Source organism: Microtus pennsylvanicus, chromosome 2 (assembly GCF_037038515.1).
Source record: "Microtus pennsylvanicus isolate mMicPen1 chromosome 2, mMicPen1.hap1, whole genome shotgun sequence".
Lineage (NCBI taxonomy): Eukaryota > Metazoa > Chordata > Mammalia > Rodentia > Cricetidae > Microtus > Microtus pennsylvanicus.
The window spans coordinates 89,034,899-89,048,402 of record NC_134580.1 but is presented as its reverse complement, the minus strand read 5'-3'; the positions used below and the strand labels follow the sequence as shown (position 1 = coordinate 89,048,402).

The following is a 13,504-nucleotide window of genomic DNA, read 5'->3' as shown; positions in this document are numbered from 1 at the left end:
TAATTTCAGAAACTTGTGAATATTGCTAGAACTTAGCAAGACTTACTGTTTTGCCATCTTCTCTCTTACTTAATGGAGAAATGATAGGAGTGGGAGGGGGAGGCTCTGAATGTGAAGTTAGAGAGAGAGAGCTTGGAATAAGGCTAACAAATCTAAACTAGTCCCAGGGATGTTTCTCTGAGGTAAGCGGCACTGAAATCAGGTCTTAGATCTTCCCCTTCACAGACATTCTTCTTCCATGCGGGCTTTTCAGACCAGGAGCCATCTCTAGGCCATTATTGCATTCCAATGAGATGTTAGCTCAAAAACAAACAGGAATGTACCCCAGGCTGCAAATTTGAAACATATCATATTCATGGTCCTTTTTTCCAAGTAGAGAACCTGCTCTACAAGGTCTCTAATTTTACCTTGTATGTAGCAGTGTTGCAATACTGTATGGGGAAAACACATTATGCTTGAGGGTGTTACCAAAAATAAATCCTAGGAATAAAGGAAGGTCTTCAGTTGCACTTGGGTGAGGTCCAAACTGGCAGTCTGCTGCTCTAAATCATCCAGCTTCAGATGGGCTTCCTTGAAGAAGGCTCCAAACTTTATCTCCTTTGATGAGCCCAATACCTGAAATTCCATTTTGTTCTCCAGGTACAGATTTAGCAACATTTGAACTGGGCCTTCACCCTTTTTCTCTGCCCTTTCAAATCCCCTATTCCTTTAGAAAAGTAATAATGTAGTTTGTAGAATGTTTTTAAGAATGTAATAATTTTTTTTCAAAATTTTTAAAATGAAACTTGATACCTGATACTCCAAAACATATAAGAAAGGAGGGTGTCTCTGGTCAGTAATAATGATGACTGTTCCTCCTGTCCCAGTGAAATTCCATGCAGCATAATGTGAAAGCCTGGAAAAATGTAAACAACGCAAGACTAAGAGTGACTGCCACACCCCTGAATCTAAAGGCATTTTAACACATGCTTAATGACCATTTAGTGTGGAAACCAGAACAAGATGGGGGCTAGAGAAATAGCTTATGGGTAAGAATGTGTGCTGCACACATGTTAGATCTGATCCAGACCCAAGCAGATAATTCACAAGCTAGGCCTGGTCACACATGTACCCTAAACCTTCCCTTTGCACTTGTAGTAGAGTAAGGTAGGGGAGGTACAGAGACAGGATGATTGTTGGGGTTCGGTGGCTGTCAGCCTAGGTCCAAATTCAAAGAGACACTCAAAGAAATAAGGCAGAAGGCAGAGTGACCCAATAGCCTCTGCTGGCCTCTGCACAAACACATGCAGGTTTGCACAACCACATACCTATGTATACATGCACGCATGCACACACAGGTATGGTGTTGTAGGAGCTGCCGGTTGCATTCTGCCACCCAGCTCCCGCCACCGGCTAGCTTTACCCAAAATAACAACACACAAACTGTATTCTTTTAAACACTGCTTGGCCCATTAGCTCTAGCCCTTACCGGCTAATTCTCATATCCCGATCAACCCATCTCTAATAATCTGTGTAGCAACAGTCTTACCAGGAAAGATTCAGCATGTCTGACCTGGCGGCTTGTTTCATCGCATCTGCCCGGGAGAGGGGAGCATGGCCTCTTAGCTCACTTCCTCTTCCTCCCAGCATTCTGTTCTGTTTACTCCTCCCACCTATGTTTTAACCTATGAGGGCCAAGCAGTTTCTTTATATTTTAAACAATGTCCTTCCTCCATCAGTATGGAGTAATAATTCTTAAGAATTGGAAAAAAATCAAATGAAAGAAGTAACGAGTAATCCCTGCTAAGTACTGTGGATGCTTTTGCAGGTCTGTTGACCTTACAGAGAGGGCCAAGGAGGTTTCAGTCATAGTGATCCTTCGATTTTGTGACTTCTGTATAAATAAATACTTGAAACAAAACAGAGCAGCGCCTAACCTCTTTGACGTGACCCTGTGTTTCTGCTCTTCACCTATTCACTTTAAATGAGGCACCATGAGCACTCTGTGCCTGGTTCCTTATTTATGATGACCATGAACAGTCTGAATGTCATCTCACTTGCTCCTCTAGACAGGTCTGTACTCTGCAGAACATATTTGCACTCTGTGATCTACTTCTCCAGACAATTACCATTAATATGTGATACATGTCCTTTGAGCACTACATATTCATAACAATACTGTATCTTATACATCTACACACGCAAATGCTTATGTGTGATTCCACTTCTAATCTGAACCATATCTGCCCTTGTATTGACGTTCTCTCCTCTCTTAAAAATTAACAATGACCTCACTTCATACACTTTTATCTTAAGATATTTTTATTTTTCAGCAAGTAAGTTTCAGTGCACCCCTTCCTTCTCCACTGCCCATCTTCTGTTACCATGTGCATTTTGTGCCACTGTCTTGTCTTTGTACTCCAGTCTCCCCGCTGTGCATTCCATGTGATTTGATTTATTCTATTCTTTCTGTTTCCTCAGGTCTCCAGGACATTTATTTCACAGTAGTATGCCAATTATCACTACTTCTCTCAGCTTTGCCTTCTCACCTATCAGCATCTCAATTCTCAATTCTACCCAGTAACACTGAGGGATATGCAGCATGGAAGAAATAGCCTAGCTCCCATAGGTCGCTTCAGCTTTAAAAATCCCAAATTTCTCTTCTAGTCAATAATTGTTACTGCTATGTGGCACACATCTTGTATAATAGATGACATGCAGGCTTTTGTTAATAATTGTGAAACTGAGCATTAGACATATTAAAGGATGTATGCATTACATGTTTTGAGGGGAGTTGTTTGGGTTTTTTGTTTGTTTGTTTGCTTGCTTGCTTGTTTTTCGAGACAGGTTCTCTATGGAACAGTCCTAGCTATCCTGAAATTCACTCTGTAGACCAGGCTGTCCTCAAACTCACAGAGATCCTCCTGCCTCTGGGATCAAAGGCATGCACCACCAACCACCCAGCTGCATTACATGATTTTTTAGTTGCTTCATATATAGTTACAAGCTGAAACAAAATGTTAGTCATTATTAATGTCCATTTGGCCTAAAACTTTAGTGCTGGGGATTTACCTTGTCAAGAACTGACACTGAGTTCAGTTTCATTTTTTTTTCAGTGCAACTGTTTTTTCTAGCAGATGGTGTGCAGCTTTTTACTACATATTGAAAAACTTTGGTAGCTTTAAAAAAAGTATTGATGTGTAGCCAGGTCAGGTGGCATGCATCTTTAATCCCAGCACCAGGAAGGCAGAAGCAAACTAATTTCTGAGTTTCTAATTTCAAACCAGCCTGGTCTACAAAGTTAATGCTGGCCAGCCTAGTCTAGTGAGTTTCAAAATAGCCAGAGCTACATAGTGAGACCCTTTCTCAAAAACAAACAAAAACAAAAAACAACTAAAGTTATGTGGTTGTTCCCAGAGATATTAAAGTAATGATATTGTAATTGTTAAAGTATAATTAAAGTAATTGGCATGAGGCATAGTTGGGGAATTAAAACATTTCCATGCTGTAAGATGTCAAGCACAATAAATCTGTCCAATTCCAATTTCTATGTCTTTCAATGTCCCCACACATCTATCTATCTTCTATGTCCTGCCTGGGATTGTGTCATTAATGGTCCTGTGTTCTTTCATCCACTGCTTGCTTCAGAGACTGGACAACCATGCAGGATCACAAAGTCAACTGTGCACGCCCAATTTCCCTTCACTGTACCATGAGATGATTAAAATGTCTTTGCTACTTTTATAATTTGTCAAATGAATCTTTCAGAGTCCTGGATCCATGACATCTCATGCCTAGTACTTAGTGCTGAACTATATGCCAGTTCAACCCTCTTTTGAATCCTAGTTCTATTGAGAATAAATTCCCTCAGGATGTGGTTATACATATCAACAATCTCAGGTCTAAGCACAAGTTCTAGGCTAACCAGGGCTACATTTTTTTGAGGCAGGATTTCTCTGTGTATCTTTGGATCCTGTCCTGGAACTTGTTCCACAGTCCAGGCTTTCCTTGAAGTCACAGTGATCTGCCTGTCTCTGCCTCCCAAGTTAAAATTGGTTTTCTATTCAGGGATGGTGTTGGACAACATGCCAGTAGGTAAAATCTTCTTCTTCCTCCTCCTCCTCTTCCTCTTTCTCCTCCTCCTCCTTCTCCTCCTCCTCCTCCTCCTCTTCCTCCTTTTCTGCTTCTTTTTCTTCTCCTTCTTTTGTGACAAGGTTTTTCTGTGTAGCTTTTGTTCCCGTCCTGGAACTAGCTCCTATAGATCAGGCTGCCATCGAACTCACAGAGATCTGCCTGCCTCTGCCTCCTAAGTGTTGGGATTAAAGGCATATACCACCATTACCTGGCAAAACTCTTCATTTACTATGAGCAAGCCATGGCATTTATTTTACTTATTTACTTTTTTTTTTAAATTTTTTAATTTATTTATTTATTAAGGATTTCTGCCTCCTCCCCGCAACCGCCTCCCATTTCCCTCCCCCTCTCCCGATCAAGTCACCCTCCCTCATCTGCTCGAAGAGCAATCAGGGTTCCCTGACCTGTGGGAAGCCCAAGGACCGCCCACCTCTATCCAGGTCTCCTAAGGTGAGCATCCAAACTGCCTAGGCTCCCCCAAAGGCAGTACGTGCAGTAGGATCAAAAATCCACTGCGATTGTTCTTGAGTTCTCAGTATTCTTCATTGTCCTCTATGTTCAGCTAGTCCGGATTTATCCCATGCTTTTTCAGACCCAGGCCAGCTGGCCTTGGTGAGTTCCCGATAGAACATCCCCATTGTCTCAGTGTGTGGGTACTTATTTACTTTTATTGAAAATGGTTCCCTCCCCTCTCCCCCAGATCCACCTCTACTTCATTTTAGAAAAAAGCAAAACATCCAAGAGACAACAACCAAACATGACATAACAAGATACAATAAGGCAAGATAAAAGTCCTCACATCTAAGTTGGACAAGGCAACTCAACAGGAGGAAAAGAGGCTGGTCTTTCCAAAATCTTTTTTTAATTAAAAAATATTTCTTAGGACTTTGTGAATTTTGTGCCATGTGTTTTAGTTTTATTTATCCCTTTCCTGAGCTTTTCCCAGATCCGCCACCCATTTGTACCCACTCAACTTTGTGTATTGTTTTTATCCTATCAAATCCAGTTTGTGCTGCCCTAATAGACTTTGATGTGGGGCCTTCCACTGGAGGATGTTTGACTTATCAGGGACAGTCAAAAAAAAAAAAAAAACGACTTTTATTTTCCTAGAAGCTCTCAGTGGTCAATAGATTCTTAGTTAACGATGGGTCCCTGTCATGTCCCTCTAGGCCTGTGTCCTGAAACACTGGCAAGGGTCAGCCAAAGAATAAGGAATACCTATAACAGAGACACATGTGCAAAGAAGCTGGCACCATCCGGGGTCTCTAATCACTACCAGCACAACTCAGAAGTCATGCTTATTAGGTACAATACATACGGAAGGGTTAGTGTTAGTAGGAGCTCTCTGTAGGTTAGTAGTCTCAGGCTTTAACACTCAGGAGGAGGAAGCTGTAATTGTTGGTCTTTGCACACACTGACCAATCTCTCATAAAGCTTCACACTCAGACTCCTGAGGAAAATGAGTAATGTCTTTGCCAATTACAATGGACCAATTGGTCTCAGAGTCCTTGACTGGACCTTGCTCGTGTCAAAATACACAATCTTCCAGTATTTCACTCACTTAGAGCTTCCTCCATTCCTTACAGGAAAACACCTCTATTCTTCACGCTGGACTTTTGCTTGGCCTGAGCTGGCTGAGGTCTTGAGTACCTCTTCTCACCTGCTATGAACTCATATGTGCAATTGCCCTGAAGTACCCCAAATCATAGTTTCCTTGCAGTCATCAACAAGAAAGTTATACCAGGGAACTGTTCAGGATTTTGTTGGTTTGTTTTTGTTCAGCCTACATGTCAATTCATTTCTAATCCCTGTGCTTATGATTTGTGCTGATAGCCAAATTAAAACTGATTATGTAATGCAATATGGTCATGCAAGCTCAACTCCCTACTGCTAACCAGTGGAGTTAAAATTACTGTGGCATCATAAAATGTAAACCTGGGGAAGACCACGCTGTTGTTATGAGTGTAGTAATATGGGCGGCGGCAGGACTGCGTCCCCAAACACCCCAGCCGCCTCCCCTGCCCGGCTATCTTATGCCCCAAATAATTACACGGACACTGTATTCTTTTAAACACTGCTCTGGCCCATTTCTAATCATCTGTGTAGCGCCCCTAGGCGCGCTTACCGGGAAGATTCTAGCCTAAGTCCATCCTGGGTTGGAGCTTCATAGCGTGCGTCTTCCCTGGAGCGGGCAGCATGGCGTCTCTCTTGCGTCTGCTCCAGAGAGCAGAGCTGTGGAGTCTGAGCTCACTTCCTCTTCCTCCCGGCATTCTGTTCTGTTTACTCCACCCACCTAAGGGTGGGCCTATCCAATGGGCCTAGCAGTTTCTTTATTGCTTAGCTAATGAAATCAACAGATTGATATATGACACTCCCACATCATATGAGCATCTAGCCAAGTAATATATTACATCCTCTTTGTTTTTTTTAATTAGTTTGTCTGTGCATGTTAATTTGTGTCCCTAATATCAGCACTCTGAAGACTGAAGTGGGATTTTCAGTGTTTTGAGACTAGTCTGAGCGAAACAGAAAGCTCTAGGCTAGCCTGACATATATAGAAAGAAACTGTCTCGAAAAAAAAATATTGACTTACTTCTGTTTGATACTGTAAATTAATGGTAGAGAAGTTCTCTGGCTGTCACAAAAAAAAAACCTCCAAAATAAAGAAAACAGAGTGTTTTAAAACTGTTGTTTATTTTTGAGACAGAGTCTTAGTATGTAATCCTTGATTAACCTAGAACTCACTGTGTAGAAAAGACTGGCCTAGAACTCACAGAGCTATGTCTGTCTCTACCTCCTAATCCTGGGACTAAAGGTATGCTTCACCATGCCCAGACCTGAAACTGTCTCGTGAAGTATAATTTACATACATTAAAACCCATAAATCAAGTACAGTATTACTATTTTTGAAATATGTATGAACTTGAATAAGCACCACTTCCATTAAAGTAAGAATACACTCCATCTATCGCTTTGTAGTGATCGCCAGAAGCAACGACTGTTACAATTTTTTAAGTTATATATATTTTTATTTATAAGTTTAGTAGGTATTTATAAGTAATAAATTTCATCCTTGCTCTGTGTTTGGCACACTAAATTATTCTGGAAGCTTTCTTTCAAGTTAAGTTTAAAAGTGAGACTATGGATTCCCTCAAGAGCTCACATAAATAAGCCATGCATGAAATGAATGCATCTTGGTGAGAATGGACTTTTAACACACAGTCTAATTCAATACTGAGCTCAATGAAAATGCCATCTTGTCTGGATTCAATATCTGTTCCTGAAACTTATGCTTTGAAACTTTCATTATTCAAGATCACATTTATTTTATTTAGATTTTCTGTTGGTTGTGTCTTATTCAAGTATATTCTAGTAAGAGACATTATGGGGCAATTTCACACAGTTCAGCGAGAAGCCTTGATGAGACTAGTGTTAAATAAAATGTGATTGAACATTCTGTGTTTTTATTCATATTAAAAATGTAAAGTGTCCTTGGCCAGTAGTCATGGCATATTATCATTGCTTAATTTAAATTGTGCCTCTTTTATGTTTTCTCCCTCTCTCCCTCTCTCTCTCTCACTTATTTCTTTCCATCCAACTTTCTTCAGAAGTCTCAGATACCTCCATTAGTTGGTAACACTGTTTATAGTCTGTTATTTTAAAAGCTTATCAGTCCTAGGAAAACCTTGATTGTCTTTTAATCAGTGGAGTCTGGTGATTCAACTTCTTTTTGCCATTCCTAATCTTTAAAGATTTTGTAAGAAATCAGCACATAAGATTTATGGTAGGTCCAGGAATGGCAGAGGAAACCTGCAGGCACCATCCAGGCTTACTCATTGAAGAATGTCAGCCCTGGCTCTTCCACCATTATGTTCTATGATTGCAGACACCGGCATGTATTGCCTCTGTTTTCAAATCCGAGTAATCATAACTTTCATTATCTTCTTAAAAATTTTAGGAGACTATTAATTATATCCTAAATAAAGTTAATGATTCATGAAAATAAATAAAAAAGAATTTTATAAATCTTAAAATGATATTAAAATGTAAGGTAACATAACTGAACATGGTATTTAATGACTAATATATATTCTGACTTTTAATTATAAAAATAAGTCATAATAGATAACTCAAAATCTCCCTCTTTCCCATTCTTTGACACTGAAGTTAAGAAAAGAATGAAATCACACTGAAAGATCTCACTTTGCTTCACTAACCTAAACTTTTCTAAAAATTGTATTTTGCTAATTGCACTGTAATACTTCCTTATTATAATTCTCAGAGTTGTATTTGTGAAGAACAGCATCTTATTCTGCGAGATATAATGATTTCCAAGATTATAGTGCCTTGGCCAAAATTCAAAAGCAGAAAATAGATGGAATCTTGTATAGATAGTTCGTAAATGTTTGGCACTGTACAGTTGAGCTCTTAGCTAGAGCCACAAAATCCTTAAAGGTGTAGAGTACAGCCACATTCTCTCTCATATATTTATGCAAAAATGTCACATAATAATTGAGGCATTTCTTAACTTTTTGAGTCTCTTTCAGCTTGAACATAGCCACATACGAATCAGAGAATCTTATCTGATGTCTTTTCTCATCTTTTCATTAAGATGACCTTATAGTTTATCTCTTTGTCTCCTACTAGTCTCTCTGGTCTTGGATGAGTAAGTATCAGGTTTTGACTTGACTATCATTAGTAGATGAAAGTTAAAAGTTTTGAGGTAATGTTGAATAATCATGAAAAAGACAACAGCATTTATTTTTCTAATCTTGACTTTCCCAACATCATTTTGACATACCATGCTAACAAAAACATCACCAATGTTAAAGGTTGCCTCCCTTTAGGCATGCATACAGACAATATTATATAAAGACCAGAAAGGAAGATGATATAAATATAATTCCAACATTTATTTAATAATACTTAATCACATTAAAAAATTTAATTATATGATAAAATATATCAGTCTGAAGAAAAGCAATGTGACGTGCTTAAAGCGGATAATTATTATTATGTTGCTATTATTGTTGTTATTATTATTATATTTTATAGCCACAGTCTTTCTTGAGTTCTGGAAAAGAAGAAGAAGTATACTGACTTATGCTTGGGACCTTATTGAATGGGAAGAAGAGGAGGTAAGAAAGATATCAGGAAAACAGAAGTTAAGGATTCTGAGGAATCACATAAAACTCAGGACTCTTCAATGCACACACCAAAAATAGAGTATATCATTACATCACACTGATGAGATTCCTCACTTCATGAAGGTGGCAGGAGTCAAGGGAGAAGCAGATGTTGCTGAAACTATTTCTATGATGTTTTCTTAGAGTGAATCCATAGAAAATTGTGTTAATTAAAATACACCAAGAAATTTATTTGCAATGTAATTGGTATTATTTTTTAAAGTGTGTATCTTTGAGCAAGCAACATGAAAGCAGGCTAAGTGTCAGAGTTGTGTTCATTGTTGGTAGTTTTTCTTTTTTAATTCGTGGAATTGCTATTTAGGTAACCTCAGTTTCTCCCACAGGAAACACTTCGCCCCCAGTTTGAAGCAAAATATTACAGGATGGAGGTGATAAACCCCATCACGGGGAAACCTGAGCCTCATCAGCCTTCATCCGACAAAGTCACACGCCTTCTTGTGTCTGTCTCAGGAATCTTCTTCATGGTAAAATATAGACATCTGTATAAAAATGTTGTGGGACTCCAGGTTTAGAAATATAATCCAATATACTAACTCATTTTGTTCTCCTAAGAATACAAAAGAAAATTACCCTTTTCAGTATCACACACACACACACACACACAGAAACACACAAATACACACACGCACTACATATAATCGGAAAGCACAGCCAGCCTGGTGACATTTCCTTACAGTATCTCAGCATCTCTTTGAATAAAACACTAGAAAAACAGTTACCTTAAGACGGAAATTCTTAGAGTTGGCCTCTACAAGAAAAATATCTGCTTAAAACTAAGCCATCTATCTGAAAGAGGATCTTTGGACAGAATTTGCACTTTAGTGAGATAGCTGTTTGCTGTACTAAAACAGCTTAACTATTTCTTGTTTCTGTTTTGGTTTCGTTTATTCCCTAATTTATTTATTTTATTACATATAGTCCTTGGTTGCTGGGGATGGAAATGAGGCTTTACACATGCTAGGTACGTACTCTAGCAATGAGTTGCTATTTATTCATTTTATGTAACAAATAAAGTTTGTACTTAGCACAAGATACATGATGTTTTGAAGTGTACTTACAAATGTGATGCTTAAATCTAGCTAATGAAAAATATGTTGCCTCATGGCATTTGTATGTTTAAGTTTAAAGCTTACATTGTTGTCTAACTCTAGTTTCACATCCTTCCTTAAAGAGGACAACATAATTTATGGATTTTTTTTCCCAGAAAGAGAATTACCTTCAACGTTTGGAGTATGAATTTGTGGTTTACTTGTCATTTTTTAGTAACACAAAAGACAAGGTGTCCTCTCTGCTCCCCTCCCTTGTTCTCTCTGCAGATCTCCTTGGTCATCACAGCGGTATTTGCAGTTGTAGTGTACCGCCTGGTTGTCATGGAACAGTTTGCATCATTCAAGTGGAACTTCATCAAACAGCATTGGCAGTTTGCTACATCTGCTGCTGCTGTCTGTATCAATTTCATAATCATCATGCTGCTGAATCTTGTAAGTATTTGTGGCACTATTATTCATTAGGCATAAAGACAGTGAGAAAAGATTATTCTTTCTTAATGTTGAAACGTGTGTGTGTGTGTGTGTGTGTGTGTGTGTGTGTGTGTGTGTGTGACACTACAACAGTTTTTAATGTGTTGGTTATGGTAGGAAGTGAATTAAGTCAAAAGGACTATGTGTTGCTGACAAGAGCGTGCCTGCATCAAAGACCCCAATGCTTTAGACCCATCAGAAATGGCAAAGCCTACCTGCTACTATGCTCAAGGACCAAGTGCAAATGTCCATATTATGTGCAAAGCTTTCTCCCCGAAGATGTTTGCAACCTAAAGACTGATCTCCTACACAGATTGCTCCAGCTGAGACCAGCCAATCCTGCCTCCCTTTTCAACTATATATAATAAACATGCTAAGCATCTAGGATTCTGTAGCTTGGCCATCTGAGAGCCCAGTTCAATTGATCACAATATTTCTTCCCAAGTAGCTATATGTTTGTCTTCTCTTCATTCCCTTTCCACCCAACTGAGGTTAATCTTTCCATGATGTAGGAATTACTGTCTTTGGCTCTACATGATCATTCTTTCAAGTTACTATGTAATAATTTCTAAAAGGAGCATCTTTGTTTCAAAAATCACATGTATGTATGGACTCATAATTGAATGTCTATTTATGAAATAACTTCATGATGCCTGGTCTAGTTCTTAAGAGCTTTTGTCAATAAAAGGCAATGTTTTCTGAACATATAAGATATTAATGACATATTAAAGAGAACTTAATTCTTCGATCAATCCCCTAAAGTAGATTGCATGTCCAGTATATTAATAAAGAAACTGAGATTCAAACAACTCAAATAAATTGCCTCAAATCTCCCCCCCCTCTCTCTCTCACACACACACAGAGTGTTATTTCAAGTGTATTTTAGAGGGAATTTTTATAACTAGCTTAGAAATACTCAAATCATGATATTATATTAGGGAATTTATACTTATATTCAATTGTCCCTGACACTGATATGACAAATTTTACCCGGAAGGACTGGCAAGAAAAGACTTTGGGAGAAAATGAATAGCCACTGTGAGAAATGAGCAAATTTTACTTCCAGATAAAAGCTACCACTTTTAAAATAAATTCTGTTATTCCATTTTAGTTTTATTTATAAAAGAGAATGTTATTTATATATACTATCCCCAAACACTCCATAAAATCATGTCTGTTACTAAACCATACAGTGTCAAATAAACATTAAAAATTCCAATACTAACTTATTTTTAATTCTGAAAATTAATGTAGAATATATTCAAGGATATAGCAATTAATCTGATTTTTAAAATGCGTCTGCTAATGTTAGGTGCTTTTAACCCTTTTTCCAATTCACCCGAATATACAGGATTAGTTTAAGAACTTAATACAAATAAAGACACACTAAATTGTCAAATATTATTTTAGAAAAATGTTCATCTGACTATCCAAAGGCTACCTTTTGTTATTTTCAGGTCAAATTCAATACGCAGCTTTAAAATGTGCTTATGAAGGACTGAGCCTAAGTAAAGTTATTCTTCTAGTCTAATGTGCTTTTCAGCTCTAATCTGAATGCACTAAGCTATGAAATGTAGGCATGGGAAAATATTTTAAACCACCAAGTATTTGTCTTTAAATAGGGAGACTTCTAGGCTTTTTAGGGAATTTAGGGTATTCCACAAACTGTGCGCTCTTCTGGAACATTCTTTCCTTTTTGATCCTGTCTGATTACTTGTTGTGAGCTTTGTTTCTGAATCCAATGTAAATTATGATTTTTTTTTGGCTTAGTAAATGAGACCCTGCTTAATTGAAACCAGTTTTTCCTTTCTTTTATCTAAAGCTTCTCCTTCCTCTGTCGCCCCCACCCTCCCCCCTTCCTCCTTCCCTGTCATGTCAGCATTCCAACATGAACAGCCACTTTCTCTGGTCCAGCACTTTGCTAATTCACACCCCCAGTTTCTTGGTTCACAGAGCTTTCTCTGTCTGAAATGGTCTTTTTTTCTTTTTGTATCCTTGGAGAATATCTCTTCATCACTGAAAATAACAGTTAAGGATCGCTTCCTCCGTACAGCTTTTTCTGGGTCCCATATGTAGAATAGAATTATCTCTTTGTTTTTACTCTTGTCATGAGGTCCTTGAACTGCCTGTTGTTCCCATCCATGGGAATCTCTAGACGAATTAAACAATATCTTTGTGAACATCGTTTTGTTGCTTGTTTTAATACTTCTTTCCCACCGTTAAAATATTGAGTTCATTTAGCTGAGGCCATAGTTTCTTCTTCCTGTTGTTGTTTGTTGGTATATTTTAATCTAGATCCCCAGGTCTCTTTTTAATATGGGAACAGCATTTAAAATATATCCTTTGAGCAAATTACATGGACTTTACTTTCCAAATATTCTAGTATCCTGCCTACTATGTGAACAAGCTAATTTTGTTACTAGCATTGTATTCTCAGTGTCTTTCAAGTCTGCAGCATACATTTTAGTTAAAACTAAACCAAAGGCTGTACTTCTGCTGACACATGCACATTTTTGGAAGAAGTATATCATGGCATCCTTAAATAAATTTTCAACTGAGAAAAATATATGTTCTACTGTAATCAAAATTTAAATGTAATTCCATTATACTTACCATGAAAATAATTTTAGAAGTGTGTCCGAAACTATGTATCAATTAGCCTGC

The 13,504-nt window shown here is 38.0% G+C and overlaps 1 protein-coding gene across 3 annotated transcripts in view; it reads left to right on the top strand.

The window, feature by feature from the left end:
• Positions 1 to 13,504, top strand: part of Ano3 (anoctamin 3) — a 226,209-nt gene that overhangs the window by 181,410 nt on the left and 31,295 nt on the right. For all 3 annotated transcript variants that reach the window (XM_075961687.1, XM_075961688.1, XM_075961689.1), the window contains 3 exons: positions 9,169 to 9,251; positions 9,644 to 9,784; positions 10,637 to 10,801. In XM_075961687.1, coding sequence (XP_075817802.1) covers positions 9,169 to 9,251; positions 9,644 to 9,784; positions 10,637 to 10,801 — 389 coding nt within the window. The remainder of the gene's footprint in view (positions 1 to 9,168; positions 9,252 to 9,643; positions 9,785 to 10,636; positions 10,802 to 13,504) is intronic.